Source organism: Crinia signifera, chromosome 4 (genome assembly GCF_055691185.1).
Source record: "Crinia signifera chromosome 4, ASM5569118v1, whole genome shotgun sequence".
Taxonomy (NCBI): Eukaryota; Metazoa; Chordata; class Amphibia; order Anura; family Myobatrachidae; genus Crinia; species Crinia signifera.
In genome coordinates, this window is record NC_139220.1 from 337,712,130 (window position 1) to 337,735,914 (window position 23,785).

At 48.5% G+C, this 23,785-nt stretch overlaps 2 protein-coding genes across 2 annotated transcripts in view; one reads left to right on the plus strand and one right to left on the minus strand.

Moving 5' to 3' along the window:
* The first annotated feature begins 2,832 nt into the window (after positions 1-2,832).
* On the plus strand, positions 2,833-6,075 carry LOC146076050 (C-type natriuretic peptide 2-like). Its single transcript, XM_083185855.1, has 3 exons — positions 2,833-3,038; positions 3,988-4,281; positions 5,692-6,075. The coding sequence occupies exons 1-2, from the start codon at positions 2,952-2,954 to the stop codon at positions 4,273-4,275; spliced, it is 375 nt and encodes a 124-aa protein (XP_083041981.1). The 5' UTR covers positions 2,833-2,951; the 3' UTR covers positions 4,276-4,281; positions 5,692-6,075.
* Positions 6,076-9,097: 3,022 nt separating this feature from the next.
* MPDU1 (mannose-P-dolichol utilization defect 1) overlaps positions 9,098-23,785 on the minus strand; it is a 29,636-nt gene continuing 14,948 nt past the window's right edge. The window contains exons 6-7 of the mRNA XM_083185854.1: positions 23,489-23,599; positions 9,098-9,326 (exon numbers count right to left, since the gene is read on the minus strand). Coding sequence (XP_083041980.1) covers positions 9,204-9,326; positions 23,489-23,599 — 234 coding nt within the window. The 3' untranslated portion in view covers positions 9,098-9,203. The remainder of the gene's footprint in view (positions 9,327-23,488; positions 23,600-23,785) is intronic.

Consider the following 23,785-nt stretch of genomic DNA (forward strand, 5'->3'; position numbering starts at 1 on the left):
TGCAGGGGATCTCTTACTGACATGTACTGTATCACAGACTGCAGGGGATCTCTTACTGACATGTACCACATCACTGACTGCAGGGGATCTCTTACTGACATGTACCACATCACTGACTGCAGGGGATCTCTTACTGACATGTACTGTATCACTGACTGAGGGGGATCTCTTACTGACATGTACCGCATCACTTACTGCAGGGGATCTCTTACTGACATGTACTGTATCACTGACTGAGGGGGATCTCTTACTGACATGTACTGTATCACTGACTGCAGGGGATCTCTTACTGACATGTACTGTATCACAGACTGCAGGGGATCTCTTACTGACATGTACCGTATCACAGACTGCAGGGGATCTGTTACTGACATGTACCGCAGGGGATCTCTTACTGACATGTACCGTATCACAGACCGCAGGGGATCTGTTACTGACATGTACCATATCACAGACTGCAGGTAATCTCTTACTGACATGTACCGCAGGGTATCTCTTACTGACATGTACCGCAGGGGATCTGTTACTGACATGTACCATATCACAGACTGCAGGTGATCTCTTACTGACATGTACCGTATCACAGACTGCAGGGGATCTCTTACTGACATGTACCGTATCACAGACTGTAGGGGGATCTCTTACTGACATGTACCACATCACTGACTGCAGGGGATCTCTTACTGACACTGTCCTGTATCACTGAATGCAGGGGATCTCTTACTGACATGTACCACATCACTGACTGCAGGGGATCTCTTACTGACATGTACTGTATCACTGACTGCAGGGGATCTCTTACTGACATGTACTGTATCACTGACTGCAGGGGATCTCTTACTGACATGTACCATATCACAGACTGCAGGGTATCTCTTACTGACATGTACCGCAGGGGATCTCTTACTGACATGTACCGTATCACAGACTGCAGGGGATCTCTTACTGACATGTACTGTATCACTGACTGAGGGGGATCTCTTCCTGACATGTACTGTATCACTGACTGCAGGGGATCTCTTACTGACATGTACCATATCACAGACTGCAGGGTATCTCTTACTGACATGTACCGCAGGGGATCTCTTACTGACATGTACCGTATCACAGACCGCAGGGGATCTGTTACTGACATGTACCATATCACAGACTGCAGGTAATCTCTTACTGACATGTAGCACAGGGGATCTCTTACTGACATGTACCGTATCACAGACTGCAGGGGATCTCTTACTGACATGTACCGTATCACAGACTGTAGGGGGATCTCTTACTGACATGTACCACATCACTGACTGCAGGGGATCTCTTACTGACATGTACTGTATCACTGACTGAGGGGGATCTCTTACTGACATGTACCGTATCACAGACTGCAGGGTATCTCTTACTGACATGTACCGCAGGGTATCTCTTACTGACATGTACCGCAGGGGATCTGTTACTGACATGTACCATATCACAGACTGCAGGTGATCTCTTACTGACATGTACCGTATCACAGACTGCAGGGGATCTCTTACTGACATGTACCGTATCACAGACTGTAGGGGGATCTCTTACTGACATGTACCACATCACTGACTGCAGGGGATCTCTTACTGACACTGTCCTGTATCACTGAATGCAGGGGATCTCTTACTGACATGTACCATATCACAGACTGCAGGGGATCTCTTACTGACATGTACTGTATCACAGACTGCAGGGGATCTCTTACTGACATGTACCGTATCACAGACTGCAGGGGATCTCTTACTGACATGTACCGTATCACAGACTGCAGGGGATCTCTTACTGACATGTACTGTATCACTGACTGCAGGGGATCTCTTACTGACATGTACTGTATCACTGACTGCAGGGGATCTCTTACTGACACTGTCCAGCATCACTGACTGCAGGGGATCTCTTACTGACACTGTCCTGTATCACTGACTGCAGGGGATCTCTTACTGACACTGTCCTGTATCACTGACTGCAGGGGGTCTCTTACTGACATGTACCACATCACTGACTGAGGGGGATCTCTTACTGACATGTACTGTATCACTGACTGCAGGGGATCTCTTACTGACATGTACTGTATCACTGACTGAGGGGGATCTCTTACTGACATGTACTGTATCACTGACTGAGGGGGATCTCTTACTGACATGTACTGTATCACTGACTGCAGGGGATCTCTTACTGACACTGTCCAGCATCACTGACTGCAGGTGATCTCTTACTGACACTGTCCAGCATCACTGACTGCAGGGGATCTCTTACTGACATGTACTGAGTACAGAGCAACCCCTTACTGACGCATTGCCCTGAGCATCCTCCTTACTGACACACAGTACAGAGCATACCCCTTACGGACACACAGTACAGAGTATTGTATCCCCCTTACTGACGCACAGAACAGAGCATCCCTCTTACTGACACACAGTACAGAGCATCCCCTTACTGACACACAGCACAGAGCATCCCCTTACTGACACACAGCACAGAGCATCCCCTTACTGACACACAGCACCGAGCATCCCCTTACTGACACACAGCACAGAGCATCCCCTTACTGACATGGATATGTAAGGTAACATGGTGTACACCTGCTGTACATTCTGTCTCCGCCGGCCATACAGAGGCGTCTGAACCTCTGTAAGTCCCTGTGTGTGCTACCATGGGGTGTGGGGAGGGAGGGCGACATTCCTTAGCCCCCTCTAATGTACTGAGGGGGTCTCCCTGGGTAACAGTCCCCATTCTCTCTATAATAAAACATCCACCCCCCTCCTCTCCCTTCCATATATATATCTGTGCTAGATCCACCAGCCCCTAGAACTGACCAGTCCTGCACTATCAGGACAGACACCCACAAACCTTCTGCAACCTGTGTAACCAGAACAGGACCCTACGGAGCACCGAGGGCCACACATCCCCCAAATCATTCACCTCTCACCTCCGAGATGAAAGCCATGTCTGCACTGACTGTGGTGGCCCTACTGATTGTGGGGAGTTCCGCCAGACCTGCACCCCAACTCAAACACCTGAAGGTAAGGGAGCAGAGTGTGTGTGTGTATGTGTACTGACACTTTATCCATGTTCCCTCTATTTGCCTACAATGTGTGTGTGTGTGTATATATATATATATATATATATATATATATATATATATATATATATATAGCGGTACAGATACTGCCAATTTATCCATGTTCCCTCTATTTGCCTACAATGTGTGTGTGTATATATATATATAGCGGTACAGATACTGCCACTTTATCCATGTTCCCTCTATTTGCCTACAATGTGTGTGTGTGTGTGTGTATATATATAGCGGTACAGATACTGCCACTTTATCCATGTTCCCACTATTTGCCTACAATGTGTATGTGTGTGTGTGTGTATATATATATATATATAGCGGTACAGATACTGCCACTTTATCCATGTTCCCTCTATTTGCCTACAATGTGTGTGTGTGTGTGTGTGTGTGTGTATATATATAGCGGTACAGATACTGCCACTTTATCCATGTTCCCTCTATTTGCCTACAATGTGTGTGTGTGTATATTATATATATATATATATATAGCGGTACAGATACTGCCACTTTATCCATGTTCCCTCTATTTGCCTACAATGTGTGTGTGTGTGTGTGTGTGTGTGTATATATATATATATATATATCGGTACAGATACTGCCACTTTATCCATGTTCCCACTATTTGCCTACAATGTGTGTGTGTGTGTGTATGTATATGTATATATATATATATATATATAGCGGTACAGATACTGCCACCATGTTCCCTCTATTTGCCTTCTAATGATGACAATATTCGTGGACACCCGTCCTCCGCAGTCCGGGGAGGGTGTGTACATAATAGACCCCGCTGTGTGCAACTTACATCCCAGACAGACTGTGGCAGCTACTTTTGGGGCGCATGTTGGTAGGACATATTACCCAGCAGGTGTAACCCCAATTCCCTCTCTCCCCAGTCTCTCATAGATCTCCTATCTCATGACCTCTCTTCCTCTGAGGAGCTACTGCTCCTGGAAAGTATGGATGACATGGGGGTACCGGCCTCAGGCCCCCGTCCTAGAGACACGCTGCTCCCTCCGGACTCCGCCCAAGTGCCCACCAACCGCGCCTGGCTCCGCATCTTCAGCGACTTCATGAACAACCAGAAGAAATTTAGGGGGCGTACAAAGAAATCTGGAACCATCCGTGGATGCTTTGGGATGAAGCTGGACCGGATTGGAAGCATGAGTGGATTGGGGTGCTGACACCAGGTAAGGGAGATCTTGGACATAGGCATGAACCTGTTCAATCACCTAGTCCGGGGCTGCCCTAGCCCATATTCCCACATATCACCGTCCTAGCCCAGAACCCTATCACAAACCCCCAGTGCCAAGACCCCGTCACAAGTCCTCACCCTAGCCCAGAACCTTCTCACAAATCCCAGCCAGTGCCCAAACCCCCCTCACAAGTCACCGCCCTAACCCAGTCACAAGTCATCGTCCTAACCCGGGAACCCCCTCACAAGTCATCATCCTAACCCAGAACCCCCTCACAAGTCATTGTTCTAACCCAGAACCTTCTCACAAATCCCCGCCAGTGTCCAAACCCCCCTCACAAGTCATCATCCTAACCCGGGAACCCCCTCACAAGTCACCGCCCTAACCCAGTCACAAGTCATCGTCCTAGCCCGGAAACCCCCTCACAAGTCATCATCCTAACCCAGAACCCCTTCACAAATCACCGTCCTAGCCCAGAACCTTCTCACAAATCCCCGCCAGTGCCCAAACCCCCCTCACAAGTCACCACACTAGCCCAAACCCTCACAAGTCGTCGTCCTAACCTAGAACCTTCTCACAAATCCCCGCCAGTGCCCAAACCCCCCTCACAAGTCATCATTCTAAACCGGGAACCCCCTCACAAGTCACCACCCTAACCCAGTCACAAGTCATCGTCCTAGCCTGGAAACCCCCTCACAAGTCATCATCCTAACCCAGAACCCCCTCACAAGTCTTAGTCCTAGCCCAGAACCCCCTCACAAGTCATCGTCCTAGCCCGGGACCCCTCACAATTCATTGTCCTAACCCAGAACCCCCTCACAAGTCTTCGTCCTAGCCCAGAACCCCCTCACAAGTCTTTGTCCTAGCCTAGGACCCCCTCACAAGTCTTTGTCCTAGCCTAGGACCCCCCTCACAAGTCATCGTCCTAACCCAGAACCCCCTCAAGTCTTTGTCCTAACCCAGAACCCCCTCAAGTCTTCGTCCTAGCCCAGAACCCCCTCACAAGTCTTTGTCCTAGCCTAGGACCCCCCTCACAAGTCATCGTCCTAGCCCAGAACCCCCTCACAAGTCACTGTCCTAGCCTGGGACCCCCCTCACAAGTCATTGTCCTAGCCCAGAACCCCCTCACAAGGCTTCGTCCTAGCCCAGAACCCCCTCACAAGGCTTCGTCCTAACCCAGAACCCCCTCACAAGGCTTCGTCCTAACCCAGAACCCCCTCAACACACCACCCTAGCACAGAAACTCCTCAGAAATCACAACCAGTGCCCAGATCCCTCTCCAAAATCATTGCCAGAGCCCAGTTCTCCATCATCCCCATCCTAGCGTGCCTGCACCCACAACAAACATGGTCTGTAGGATAATGCCAGCCGTCTAACGCTTTGTTTCTCCCTGGTTATTCTTAGGCCTTTCTCACTAGCGACGAGTCCCACCACGGGATGATCTTCTCCACCTCCTCTGACTGCAGTCACCGGACACCTCTGGCTGCTGACAAATGAGAAACTAACTCCAACCAAATGACAAGAGCGCCCCCCGCCTGCAGCGACGACCTCCACCCCACGGAGAGAACACAACTGTACTTAGGATGAATTCAGGCGCGGAGCACTCACAGCTCCACCACCACCATCATCATCTACGCTTCTTCTCAGAACATGAGTTGTAATTAGTCCATGTTATGGCAGAGGGATAATGAGGGGGCAGCGGCACCCCTGCCTCTAAATGTAGGGAAACCAGGATAATTCTGCTGTATAGAGATATATATTACATGTTACCTACAGATGCTAATAAACCTTTCATCCTCACTGTCCGCTCATTGTGTATCACACAGTCAGTAATGAGTCTGATGTACTACAGGCACCTCGCTCTGCTCACGTCAGTAACCTGGGAAGGGAAGCAGTCATGCTACAGAGTCCGGGAGGAGGGGGGAACTTGTACTTCGTGCCTCGGGTGCATTGGGGAAAATCCACCTCTGTCTTCACAGTAAATGAGCAATATACAAAAGCAATGTCCTTTGTACTGATACCATTGTGTAAAGACTTCCTGCCCATTGCTAGGGTGCAGACTCATCCTTTCTACCCCTGACCTCTCCGCTCTCTGCCGTCCCCACCTCCCCACCCTCAACCTTTCATTAACTAATGTGTCTATTCTTTACTCTGCTCACGGAGAAGGAGAGGGGAGGTGGCAGGCAGGAGAACGGAGGCTGGGACAGGCAGGAGAGATGGGGAGGTGGCAGGCAGGCGAACGGAGGCTGGGACAGGCAGGAGAGATGGGGCGGTGGCAGGCAGGAGAATGGAGCCTGGGACAGGCAGGCGAACGGAGGCTGGGACAGGCAGGAGAGATGGGGAGGTGGCAGGCAGGAGAACGGAGCCTGGGACAGGCAGGAGATATGGGGAGGTGGCAGGCAGGAGGACGGAGTCTGTGAGAGTAGGAGAGATGGGGAGGTGGCAGTCAGGAGAACGGAGGCTGGGACAGGCAGGAGAGATGGGGAGGTGGCAGGCAGGAGAACGGAGGCTGGGACAGGCAGGAGAGATGGGGAGGTGGCAGGCAGGAGAATGGAGCCTGGGACAGGCAGGCGAACGGAGGCTGGGACAGGCAGGAGAGATGGGGAGGTGGCAGGCAGGAGAACGGAGGCTGGGACAGGCAGGAGAGATGGGGAGGTGGCAGGCAGGAGGACGGAGTCTGTGAGAGTAGGAGAGGTGGGGAGGTGGCAGGCAGGTGAACGGAGGCTGGGACAGGCAGGAGAGATGGGGAGGTGACAGGCAGGAGAATGGAGCCTGGGACAGGCAGGCGAACAGAGGCTGGGACAGGCAGGAGAGATGGGGAGGTGGCAGGCAGGAGAACGGAGCCTGGGACAGGCAGGAGATATGGGGAGGTGGCAGGCAGGAGAACGGAGCCTGGGACAGGCAGGAGATATGGGGAGGTGGCAGGCAGGAGGACGGAGTCTGTGAGAGTAGGAGAGGTGGGGAGGTGGCAGGCAGGAGAACGGAGGCAGGGAAAGGCAGGAGAGACGGGAAGGTGGCAGGCAGGAGAACAGAGGGTGGGACAGGTTGGAGAATGGAGGCTGGGACAGGCAGAAGAGATGGGGAGGTGGCAGGCAGGAGAACAGAGGCTGGGACAGGTTGGAGAATGGAGGCTGGGACAGGCAGGAGAGATGGGGAGGTGGCAGGCAGGAACACGGAGGCTGGGACAGGCAGGAGAGATGGGGAGGTGGCAGGCAGGAACACGGAGGCTGGGACAGGCAGGAGAGATGGGGAGGTGGCAGGCAGGAGAACTGAGCCTGTGAGAGAAGGAGAGATGGGGAGGTGGCAGGCAGGAGAAAGGAGGCTGGGACAGGTAGGAGAAGGGAGGCTGGGACAGGCAGGAGAGATGGGGAGATGGCAGGCAGGAGAACAGAGGCTGGGACAGGTAGGAGAATGGAGGCTGGGACAGGCAGGAGAGATGGGGAGGTGGCAGGCAGGAACACGGAGGCTGGGACAGGCAGGAGAGATGGGGAGGTGGCAGGCAGGAGAACGGAGGCTGGGACAGGCAGGAGAGATGGGGAGGTGGCAGGCAGGAGAACTGAGCCTGTGAGAGAAGGAGAGATGGGGAGGTGGCAGGCAGGAGAAAGGAGGCTGGGACAGGTAGGAGAATGGAGGCAAAAAGGCAGGAGAGATGGGGAGATGGCAGGCAGGAGAACAGAGGCTAGGACAGGTAGGAGAATGGAGGCTGGGACAGGCAGGAGAGATGGGGAGGTGGCAGGCAGGAGAATGGAGGCTGGGACAGGCAGGAGAGATAGGGAGGTGGCAGGCAGGAGAACGGAGCCTGTGAGAGAAGAAGAGATGGGGAGGTGCCAGGCAGGAGAAAGGAGGCTGGGACACGCAGGAGAACGGAGGCTGGGACAGGCAGGAGAGATGGGGAGATGGCAGGCTGGAGAACGGAGGCTGGGACAGGCAGGAGAATGGAGTATGTCAGAGATGGGGAGGGGCCAGGCAGGAGCGACGTGGAGGCTGGGCCAGGCAGGAGCGACGTGGAGGCTGGGCCAGGCAGGAGCGACATGGAGGCTGGGCCAGGCAGGAGCGACATGGAGGCTGCAGGGAGGAGATGGAGGCAGGCTGAAAAGATGCGGAGGTGACAGGGAGGAGATGAAGGCTGGGGCAGGTAGGATAGATGGGGAGATGGCAGGCAGGAAAGATGGGGAGATGGCAGGCAGAAGAATGGAGGCTGGGACAGGTAGGATAGAGGGGGAGATGGCAGGCAGGAAAGATGGGGAGATGGCAGGCAGAAGAACGGAGGCTGGAACAGGTAGGAAAGACGCAGAGGCGGCAGGCAGGAGAATGGAGGCTGGGACAGGTAGGAGATGTGGCAGGGAGGAGATGGAGGCTGAGGCAGGCAGGAAAACGGAGGCTGGGGCAGGCCGGAGAACGGAGGCAGGTGAACGGAGGCTGGGACAAGCTGAAAAGATGCGGAGGCAGCAGGGAGGAGATGAAGGCTGGGGCAGGTAGGAGAGATGGGGAGATGGCAGGCAGAAGAACGGAGGCTGGGACAGGTAGGAAAATGGAGCTGGGACAGGTAAGTGAGACGCGGAGGCAGCAGGGAGAAGATGGAGGCTGGGCCAGGTAGGAGAGATAGGGAAGCGGTAGGCAGGACAATGGAAGCTGCGGCAGGTAGTAGACATGGGGAGATTGCAGGCAGGAGAATGGAGGCTGGGGCAGGTAGGAGAGGTGGAAAGCAGCAAGTTGTATAGATGAAGTTGGGGGTAGGAGGAGAAGGGAGGCTGTAGTGTAATAACCTATAATATCGCAGAATATCAATAAGTCACACACACACACAGTATAAAAACTCATTGCATAATTCATTGATGGATAAAGCTCAGTGTGATGAGGAGGTAGAATGATACAGCAATACCAGCAGGAATGATTCACATGGAAATAGAATCTCTCTAGTTTCTTTTTTTTTTGCCTCCAGAGCTGACATTCCAGTAATACAGCACTTGGGCACCAATCACACCGTTACATGCTGATGATACGACGTATGTGAGTGACATGAGGAGGTCTCCAGTCTCCTGTAAGGGGAGATAATCAGATAATTCAGTATGATCACACAGCCCAGTACATACACTACTACACCATGCCATATATACACACAGCCCAGTACATACACTACTACACCATGCCATATATACACACACAGCCCAGTACATACACTACTACACCATGCCATATACACACACAGCCCAGTACATACACTACTACACCATGCCATATACACACACAAAGCCCAGTACACATTACTACACCATGCCATATATACACACAGCCCAGTACATACACTTCTACACCATGCCATATACACAGCCCAGTACATACACTACTACACCATGCCATATATACACACAGCCCAGTACATACACTACTACACCATGCCATATACACACACAGCCCAGTACATACACTACTACACCATGCCATATACACACACAGCCCAGTACATACACTACTACACCATGCCATATATACACACACAGCCCAGTACATACACTACTACACCATGCCATATATACACACAGCCCAGTACATACACTACTACACCATGCCATATATACACACACAGCCCAGTACATACACTACTACACCATGCCATATACACACACAGCCCAGTACATACACTACTACACCATGCCATATACACACACAAAGCCCAGTACACATTACTACACCATGACATATATACACACACAGCCCAGTACATACACTACTACACCATGCCATATATACACACAGCCCAGTACATACACTACTACACCATGCCATATATACACACACAGCCCAGTACATACACTACTACACCATGCCATATACACACACAGCCCAGTACATACACTACTACACCATGCCATATATACACACACAGCCCAGTACATACACTACTACACCATGCCATATACACACACAGCCCAGTACATACACTACTACACCATGCCATATACACACACAAAGCCCAGTACACATTACTACACCATGCCATATATACACACAGCCCAGTACATACACTTCTACACCATGCCATATATACACACAGCCCAGTACATACACTACTACACCATGCCATATACACACACAGCCCAGTACAGACACTACTGCACCATGCCATATATACACACACAGCCCAGTACATACACTACTACACCATGTCATATATACACACACAGCCCAGTACATACACTACTACACCATGCCATATATACACACAGCCCAGTACAGACACTACTACACCATGCCATATATACACACACAGCCCAGTACAGACACTACTACACCATGCCATATATACACACACAGCCCAGTACATACACTACTACACCATGCCATATATACACACAGCCCAGTACATACACTACTACACCATACCATATATACACACACAGCCCAGTACAGACACTACTACACCATGCCATATATACACACACAGCCCAGTACATACACTACTACACCATGCCATATATACACACACAGCCCAGTACATACACTACTACACCATGCCATATATACACACACAGCCCAGTACATACACTACTACACCATGCCATATACACACACAGCCCAGTACAGACACTACTACACCATGCCATATACACAGCCCAGTACATACACTACTACACCATGCCATATACACACACAGCCCAGTACATACACTACTACACCATGCCATATACACACACAGCCCAGTACAGACACTACTGCACCATGCCATATATACACACACAGCCCAGTACATACACTACTACACCATGCCATATATACACACACAGCCCAGTACATACACTACTACACCATGCCATATATACACACACACACACAGCCCAGTACAGACAGTACTACACCATGCCATATATACACACAGCCCAGTACATACACTACTACACCATGCCATATATACACACACAGCCCAGTACATACACTACTACAACATGCCATATATACACACACAGCCCAGTACAGACACTACTACACCATGCCATATATACACACAGCCCAGTACAGACACTGCTACACCATGCCATATATACACACAGCCCAGTACATACACTACTACACCATGCCATATATACACACAGCCCAGTACAGACACTACTACACCATGCCATATATACACACAGCCCAGTACATACACTACTAAACCATGCCATATATATATACACACAGCCCAGTACAGACACTACTACACCATGTCATATATACACAGCCCAGTACAGACACTACTACACCATGTCATATATACACACAGCCCAGTACAGACACTACTATACCATGCCATATATACACACACAGCCCAGTACATACACTACTACACCATGCCATATATACACACAGCCCAGTACATACATTACTGCACCATGCCATATATACACACACAGCCCAGTACATACACTACTACACCATGCCATATATACACACAGCCCAGTACATACACTACTACACCATGCCATATATACACACAGCCCAGTACATACACTACTACACCATGCCATATATACACACAGCCAAGTACATACACTACTACACCATGCCATATATACACACACAGCCCAGTACAGACACTACTACACCATGTCATATACACACACAGCCCAGTACATACACTACTACACCATGTCATATATACACACACAGCCCAGTACAGACACTACTACACCATGCCATATACACACACAGCCCAGTACATACACTACTACACCATGCCATATACACACACAGCCCAGTACATACACTACTACACCATGCCATATACACACAGCCTAGTACATACACTACTACACCATGCCATATATACACACAGGCCAGTACAGACAGTACTATACCATGCCATATATACACACAGGCCAGTACAGACAGTACTACACCATGCCATATATACACACAGCCCAGTACAGACACTACTACACCATGCCATACACACTGCCCAGTACAGACACTACTACACCATACCATATATACACACACAGCCCAGTACAGACACTACTACACCATGTCATATATACACACAGCCCAGTACAGACACTACTACACCATGCCATATACACACACAGCCCAGTACAGACACTACTACACCATGCCATATATACACACAGCCCAGTACAGACACTACTACACCATGCCATATATACACACACACACACATCCCAGTACATACACTACTACACCATGCCATATACACACACAGCCCAGTACATACACTACTACACCATGCCATATATACACAAAGCCCAGTACATACACTACTACACCATGCCATATACACACACAGCCCAGTACATACACTACTACACCATGCCATATATACACACACAGCCCAGTACAGACACTACTACACCATGCCATATATACACACACAGCACAGTACATACACTACTACACCATGCCATATATACACACACAGCCCAGTACACACACTACTACACCATGCCATATATACACACACACACAGCCCAGTACAGACACTTCTACACCATGCCATATATACACACACACAGCCCAGTACAGACACTACTACACCATGCCATATACACACACAGCCCAGTACATACACTACTACACCATGCCATATATACACAAAGCCCAGTACATACACTACTACACCATGCCATATACACACACAGCCCAGTACATACACTACTACACCATGCCATATATACACACAGCCCAGTACATACACTACTACACCATGCCATATATACACACACAGCCCAGTACAGACACCACTACACCATGCCATATATACACACAACCCAGTACGGACACTACTACACCATGCCATATATACACACAGCCCAGTACAGACACTTCTACACCATGCCATATATACACACAACCCAGTACATACACTACTACACCATGCCATATATACACAGCCCAGTACAGACACTACTACACCATGCCATATATACACACAACCCAGTACATACACTACTACACCATGCCATATACACACACAGCCCAGTACATACACTACTACACCATGCCATACACACTGCCCAGTACAGACACTACTACACCATGCCATATATACACACAGCCCTGTGCATACACTACTACACCATGCCATATACACACACAGCCCAGTACATACACTACTACACCATGCCATATACACACACAGACCAGTACAGACACTACTACACCATGCCATATATACACACAGCCCAGTACTGACACTACTACACCATGCCATATATACACACACACATCCCAGTACATACACTACTACACCATGCCATATATACACACACAGCACAGTACATACACTACTACACCATGCCATATATACACACACAGCCCAGTACACACACTACTACACCATGCCATATATACACACACACACAGCCCAGTACAGACACTACTACACCATGCCATATATACACACACACAGCCCAGTACAGACACTACTACACCATGCCATATACACACACAGCCCAGTACATACACTACTACACCATGCCATATATACACAAAGCCCAGTACATACACTACTACACCATGCCATATATACACACAGCCCAGTACAGACACTACTGCACCATGCCATATACACACACAGCCCAGTACATACACTACTACACCATGCCATATATACACACAGCCCAGTACAGACACTACTGCACCATGCCATATACACACACACACAGCCCAGTACATACACTACTACACCATGCCATATATCAGGGGTCAGGAACCTTTTTGACTAAGAGAGCCATGAAAGCAAAATATTTGGAAATTTATTTCAGTGAGAGCCATATAATATATTTTAAAAGTGAATTCAACTAAATGTCAGTATAAAACGCCTCTGAATTTATTCTTTTAAATAATGTTGTTATAATACTCACCATTAATGCGAGCAGTATAACACACATAATGCCCCCAGCAGTATACCCCACATAAATGCCCCCAGCAGTATACCACACATAATGCCCCCAGCAGTATAACACACACATAATGCCCCCAGCAGTATAATAGAAGTGCACAGAATGCCCCCAGCAGTATACCACACATAATGCCCCCAGCAGTATAACACACATAATGCCTCCAGCAGTATACCCCACATAATGCCCCCAGCAGTATACCACACATAATGCCCCCAGCAGTATACCACACATAATGCCCCCAGCAGGAACACAGATAATGCCCCCAGCAGTATAACACACATAATGCCTCCAGCAGTATACCACACATAATGCCCCCAGCAGTATACCACACATAATGCCCCCAGCAGTATACCACACATAATGCCCCCAGCAGTATAACACACACATAATGCCCCCAGCAGTATACCACAGATAATGCCCCCAGCAGTATAACACACACATAATGCCCCCAGCAGTATAATAGAAGTGCACAGAATGCCCCCAGCAATATACCACACATAATGCCCCCAGCAGTATACCACACATAATGCCCCCAGCAGTATACCACACATAATGCCCCCAGCAGTATAATAGAAGTGCACAGAATGCCCCAGCACAAACTTACTGCTGTAAGTTACACTCACCGTCAGTGTCCAAAAGCCTCCAGCACCCGTGTGGCGCGCAGTGATTCCCCACGTGTCAGCAGAGGTGGGGAGCCTATCAGCGCGGCGGGCAGCCTGTCAGCACGGCGGGTGTGGGATGTAGCTGGAAGAGCCTACAGTACACACTGCGGCGTATCAGCTCTTCCACCCACATCCCCCCCCCCCCCCGCCGCCGCGCTGACGGCTCAATCCATTCCCCCGATGTCAGCCGCGTATCCTCATAGAAAGGGGATAAAAAAATCAGGCAGTCTGCGAGCCATATGCAATCATCAAAAGAGCCACACCTGGCTCGCGAGCCATTGGTTCCCGACCCCTGCCATATATACACACAGCCCAGTACATACACTACTACACCATGCCATATATACACACACAGCCCAGTACAGACACTACTACACCATGCCATATATACACACAGCCCAGTACAGACACTTCTACACCATGCCATATATACACACAACCCAGTACATACACTACTACACCATGCCATATATACACAGCCCAGTACAGACACTACTACACCATGCCATATATACACACAGCCCAGTACAGACACTACTACACCATGCCATATATACACACAGCCCAGTACAGACACTACTACACCATGCCATATATACACACAGCCCAGTACATACACTACTACACCATGCCATATATACACACAGCCCAGTACATACACTACTACACCATGCCATATATACACACAGCCCAGTACAGACACTACTACACCATGCCATATATACACACAGCCCAGTACAGACACTACTACACCATGCCATATATACACAGCCCAGTACAGACACTACTACACCATGCCATATATACACACAACCCAGTACATACACTACTACACCATGCCATATACACACACAGCCCAGTACATACACTACTACACCATGCCATATATACACACAGCCCAGTACATACACTACTACACCATGCCATATATACACACACAGCCCAGTACAGACACCACTACACCATGCCATATATACACACAACCCAGTACGGACACTACTACACCATGCCATATATACACACAGCCCAGTACAGACACTTCTACACCATGCCATATATACACACAACCCAGTACATACACTACTACACCATGCCATATATACACAGCCCAGTACAGACACTACTACACCATGCCATATATACACACAACCCAGTACATACACTACTACACCATGCCATATACACACACAGCCCAGTACATACACTACTACACCATGCCATACACACTGCCCAGTACAGACACTACTACACCATGCCATATATACACACAGCCCTGTGCATACACTACTACACCATGCCATATACACACACAGCCCAGTACATACACTACTACACCATGCCATATACACACACAGACCAGTACAGACACTACTACACCATGCCATATATACACACAGCCCAGTACTGACACTACTACACCATGCCATATATACACACACACATCCCAGTACATACACTACTACACCATGCCATATATACACACACAGCACAGTACATACACTACTACACCATGCCATATATACACACACAGCCCAGTACACACACTACTACACCATGCCATATATACACACACACACAGCCCAGTACAGACACTACTACACCATGCCATATATACACACACACAGCCCAGTACAGACACTACTACACCATGCCATATACACACACAGCCCAGTACATACACTACTACACCATGCCATATATACACAAAGCCCAGTACATACACTACTACACCATGCCATATATACACACAGCCCAGTACAGACACTACTGCACCATGCCATATACACACACACAGCCCAGTACATACACTACTACACCATGCCATATATACACACAGCCCAGTACATACACTACTACACCATGCCATATATACACACACAGCCCAGTACATACACTACTGCACCATGCCATATATACACACAGCCCGGTACATACACTACTACACCATGCCATATATACACACAGCCCAGTACATACACTACTACACCATGCCATATATACACACACAGCCCAGTACATACACTACTACACCATGCCATATATACACACAGCCCAGTACAGACACTACTGCACCATGCCATATACACACACACACAGCCCAGTACATACACTACTACACCATGCCATATATCAGGGGTCAGGAACCTTTTTGACTAAGAGAGCCATGAAAGCAAAATATTTGGAAATTTATTTCAGTGAGAGCCATATAATATATTTTAAAAGTGAATTCAACTAAATGTCAGTATAAAACGCCTCTGAATTTATTCTTTTAAATAATGTTGTTATAATACTCACCATTAATGCGAGCAGTATAACACACATAATGCCCCCAGCAGTATACCCCACATAATGCCCCCAGCAGTATACCACACATAATGCCCCCAGCAGTATAACACACACATAATGCCCCCAGCAGTATAATAGAAGTGCACAGAATGCCCCCAGCAGTATACCACACATAATGCCCCCAGCAGTATAACACACATAATGCCTCCAGCAGTATACCCCACATAATGCCCCCAGCAGTATACCACACATAATGCCCCCAGCAGTATACCACACATAATGCCCCCAGCAGGAACACAGATAATGCCCCCAGCAGTATAACACACATAATGCCTCCAGCAGTATACCACACATAATGCCCCCAGCAGTATACCACACATAATGCCCCCAGCAGTATACCACACATAATGCCCCCAGCAGTATAACACACACATAATGCCCCCAGCAGTATACCACAGATAATGCCCCCAGCAGTATAACACACACATAATGCCCCCAGCAGTATAATAGAAGTGCACAGAATGCCCCCAGCAATATACCACACATAATGCCCCCAGCAGTATACCACACATGATGCCCCCAGCAGTATACCACACATAATGCCCCCAGCAGTATACCACACATAATGCCCCCAGCAGTATACCACACATAATGCCCCCAGCAGTATAATAGAAGTGCACAGAATGCCCCAGCACAAACTTACTGCTGTAAGTTACACTCACCGTCAGTGTCCAAAAGCCTCCAGCACCCGTGTGGCGCGCAGTGATTCCCCACGTGTCAGCAGAGGTGGGGAGCCTATCAGCGCGGCGGGCAGCCTGTCAGCACGGCGGGTGTGGGATGTAGCTGGAAGAGCCTACAGTACACACTGCGGCGTATCAGCTCTTCCACCCACATCCCCCCCCCCCCCCCCCCGCCGCCGCGCTGACGGCTCAATCCATTCCCCCGATGTCAGCCGCGTATCCTCATAGAAAGGGGATAAAAAAATCAGGCAGTCTGCGAGCCATATGCAATCATCAAAAGAGCCACACCTGGCTCGCGAGCCATTGGTTCCCGACCCCTGCCATATATACACACAGCCCAGTACATACACTACTACACCATGCCATATATACACACACAGCCCAGTACAGACACTACTACACCATGCCATATATACACACAGCCCAGTACAGACACTTCTACACCATGCCATATATACACACAACCCAGTACATACACTACTACACCATGCCATATATACACAGCCCAGTACAGACACTACTACACCATGCCATATATACACACAGCCCAGTACAGACACTACTACACCATGCCATATATACACACAGCCCAGTACAGACACTACTACACCATGCCATATATACACACAGCCCAGTACATACACTACTACACCATGCCATATATACACACAGCCCAGTACATACACTACTACACCATGCCATATATACACACAGCCCAGTACAGACACTACTACACCATGCCATATATATACACACAGCCCAGTACAGACACTACTACACCATGCCATATATACACAGCCCAGTACAGACACTACTACACCATGCCATATATACACACAACCCAGTACATACACTACTACACCATGCCATATACACACACAGCCCAGTACATACACTACTACACCATGCCATATATACATACAGCCCAGTACAGACACTACTACACCATGCCATATACACAGCCCAGTACATACACTGCTACACCATGCCATATATACACACAGTCCAGTACATACACTACTACACCATGCCATATATACACACACAGCCCAGTACATACACTACTACACCATGCCATATACACACACAGCCCAGTACATACACTACTACACCATGCCATATATACACAGCCCAGTACATACACTACTACACCATGCCATATATACACACACAGCCCAGTACAGACACTACTACACCATGCCATATATACACAGCCCAGTACAGACACTACTACACCATGCCATATACACACACACAGCCCAGTACAGACACTACTACACCATGCCATATATACACACAGCCCTGTGCATACACTACTACACCATGCCATATATACACACAGCCCAGTACATACACTACTACACCATGCCATATATACACACAGCCCAGTACATACACTACTACACCATGCCATATACACACACAGACCAGTACAGACACTACTACACCATGCCATATATACACACACACAGCCCAGTACATACACTACTACACCATGCCATATATACACACACAGCCCAGTACAGACACTACTACACCATGCCATATACACACACACACAGCCCAGTACATACACTACTACACCATGCCATATATACATACAGCCCAGTACAGACACTACTACACCATGCCATATACACAGCCCAGTACATACACTGCTACACCATGCCATATATACACACAGTCCAGTACATACACTACTACACCATGCCATATATACACACACAGCCCAGTACATACACTACTACACCATGCCATATACACACACAGCCCAGTACATACACTACTACACCATGCCATATATACACAGCCCAGTACATACACTACTACACCATGCCATATATACACACACAGCCCAGTACAGACACTACTACACCGTGCCATATATACACAGCCCAGTACAGACACTACTACACCATGCCATATACACACACACAGCCCAGTACAGACACTACTACACCATGCCATATATACACACAGCCCTGTGCATACACTACTACACCATGCCATATATACACACAGCCCAGTACATACACTACTACACCATGCCATATATACACACAGCCCAGTACATACACTACTACACCATGCCATATACACACACAGACCAGTACAGACACTACTACACCATGCCATATATACACACACACAGCCCAGTACATACACTACTACACCATGCCATATATACACACACAGCCCAGTACAGACACTACTACACCATGCCATATACACACACACACAGCCCAGTACATACACTACTACACCATGCCATTTATACACAGCCCAGTACATACACTACTACACCATGCCATATACACACACACAGCCCAGTACATACACTACTACACCATGCCATATATACACACAGCCCAGTACATACACTACTACACCATGCTATATATACACACACAGCCCAGTACAGACACTACTACACCATGCCATATATACACACAGCCCAGTACATACACTACTACATTATGCCATACATACACACACACAGCCCAGTACAGACACTACTACACCATGCCATATACACACACAGCCCAGTACATACACTACTACACCATGCCATATATACACAGCCCAGTACATACACTACTACACCATGCCATATATACACACACAGCCCAGTACAGACACTACTACACCGTGCCATATATACACAGACCAGTACAGACACTACTACACCATGCCATATACACACACACAGCCCAGTACAGACACTACTACACCATGCCATATATACACACAGCCCTGTGCATACACTACTACACCATGCCATATATACACACAGCCCAGTACATACACTACTACACTATGCCATATACACACACAGACCAGTACAGACACTACTACACCATGCCATATATACACACACACAGCCCAGTACATACACTACTACACCATGCCATATATACACACACAGCCCAGTACAGACACTACTACACCATGCCATATACACACACACAGCCCAGTACATACACTACTACACCATGCCATATATACACAGCCCAGTACATACACTACTACACCATGCCATATACACACACACAGCCCAGTACAGACACTACTACACCATGCCATATATACTCACAGCCCAGTACATACACTACTACATTATGCCATACATACACACACACAGCCCAGTACAGACACTACTACACCATGCCATATACACACACACAGCCCTGTGCATACACTACTACACCATGCCATATATACACACACAGCCCAGTACAGACACTACTACACCATGTCATATATATACACACACAGCCCAGTACAGACACTACTACACCATGTCATATACACACACAGCCCAGTACATACACTACTACACCATGCCATATATACACACAGCCCAGTACAGACACTACTACACCATGCCATATACACACACACAGCCCTGTACATACACTACTACACCATGCCATATACACACAGCCCAGTACAGACACTACTACATTATGCCATACATACACACACACAGCCCAGTACAGACACTACTACACCATGCTATATATACACACACACAGCCCAGTACATACACTACTACACCATGCCATATATACACAGCCCAGTACATACACTACTACACCATGCCATATATACACACACAGCCCAGTACATACACTACTACACCGTGCCATATACACACACACACAGCCCAGTACAGACACTACTACACCATGCCATACACACACACAGCCCAGTACATACAATACTACACCATGCCATATATACACACAGCCCAGTACAGACACTACTACACCATACTATATATACACTGCTCAAAAAAATAAAAAGGGAACACTTAAACAACACAATGTAACTCTAAAGCTGTGTACACACGGGGCGATATATTGCTCAGTGTCTCCTTTTCATCAGCGAGATGGTCGCAGTAGCAAGGGGGCTAAAAACGGGAGCGTGCACCTGGCGATTTATCGCTGGTGCACACTCCAATCGCTGGCAGTATGGTCGCTCAGCGACCATATTTCCAGCGATTATAGCATGTGTATACACACCTTTAGTCAATCCCACTTCTGTGAAATCACACTGTCCGCTTAGGAAGCAACACTGACTGACAATCAGTATCACATGCTGTTGTGCAAATGGAATAGACAACAGGGGAATATTATAGGCCATTAGCAGGACCCCCCTCCAATAAAGGAGATGTTCTGCAGGTGGTGACCACAGACCACTTCTCAGCTCCTATGCTTTCTGGCTGATGTTTTGGTCACTTGTGAATGCTGGCGGTGCTGTCACTCTAGTGGTAGCATGAGACGGAGTCTACAGCCCACACAAGTGGCTCAGGTAGTGCAGCTCATCCAGGATGGCACATCAATGTGAGCTGTGGCAAGAAGGATTGCTGTGTCTGCCAGTGTAGTGTCCAGAGCATGGAGGCGCTACCAGGAGACAGGCCAGTACATCAGGAGACGTGGAGGAGGCCGGAGGAGGGCAACAACCCAGCAGCAGGACCGCTACCGCCGCCTTTGTGCAAGGAGGAACAGGGGGAGCACTGCCAGAGCCCTGCAAACTGAGCTCCAGCAGGCCACAAATGTGCATATGACTACTTACGGTCAGAAACAGACTCTATGAGGGTGGCATGAGGGCCTGACTCCCACAGGTGAGGGTTGTGCTTACAGCCCAACACCGTGCAGAACGTTTGGCATTTGCCAGAGAACACCAAGATTGGCAAATTTGCCACTGGCGCCCTGTGCTCTTCACAGATGAAAGCCGGTTCACACTGAGCACATGAGAGAGGTGACAGAGTCTGGAGAAGCCAAGGAGAACGTTCTGCTGCCAGCAACATCCTCCAGCAGGACCAGTTTGGCAGTGGGTAAGTAATGGTGTGGGGTGGCATTTCTATGGGGGGGGGACTGCCATTAGGTACCGAGATGAGATCCTCAGACCCCTTGTGAGACCATATGCTGGCGCGGTTGGCCCTGGGTTCCTCCTAATGCAAGACAATGCTAGACATCACGTGGCTGGAGTGTGTCAGCAGTTCCTGCAAGACGAAGGCATTGATGCTATGGACTGGCCCATCCGTTCCCCAGACCTGAATCCTGAGCACTACTGGGACATCATGTCTCGCTCCATCCACCAACACCACGTTGCACCACAGACTGTCCAGGAGTTGGCGGATGCTTTAGTCCAGGTCTGGGAGGAGATCCCTCAGGAGACCATCCGCCACCTCATCAGGAGCATGCCCGGGCGTTGTAGGGAGGTCATACAGGCACGTGGAGGCCACACACACTACTGAGCCTCATTCTGACTTGTTTTAAGGACATTACATCAAAGTTGGATCAGCCCGTAGTGTGTTTTTCCACTGTAATTTTCAGTGTGACTCCAAATCCAGACCTCCATGGGTTAATAAATGTGATTTCCATTGATCATTTTTGTGTGATTTTGTTGTCAGCACATTAAACTATGTAAAGAACCAAGTATTTAATAAGAATATTTCATTCATATTTAGGATGTGTTATGTTAGAGTTCCCTTTGTTTCTTTGAGCAATATAAATATATTCTTTGCGATATATATATATATATATATATATATATATCACATATACACACACACACACACACACTATGGTATACATGTACAGGGTATTACCTGAACAGAAGTGAATATTCGAGCGAGTGAACCAAGAAACAATAGTGCAACGGTCACTGCAGATAACTGTCCAGTATGGCCATTCCTATAGTTTGTCATTGCTTGTATAAGCTGCGGAGATAGAATAACATTAGAAAATACATTTCAGCCTGTCCTGAAGGGAGCTGTCAGCCCACCCCTCCCCCTGCAGGGTGACACAGACAGAAGGGAGCTATGTGCCCGCCCCTCCCCCTGCAGGGTGACACAGACAGAAGGGAGCTGTGAGCCCGCCCCTCCCCCTGCAGGGTGACACAGACA

Excerpts from the sequence above, each read along its gene's own strand:
- LOC146076050 (XM_083185855.1), top strand. The coding sequence starts at position 2,952 with ATGAAAGCCATGTCTGCACTGACTGTGGTGGCCCTACTGATTGTGGGG. Across the intron at positions 3,039-3,987 it reads CCCAACTCAAACACCTGAAG|TCTCTCATAGATCTCCTATC; the intron begins GTAAGGGAGCAG and ends CTCTCTCCCCAG.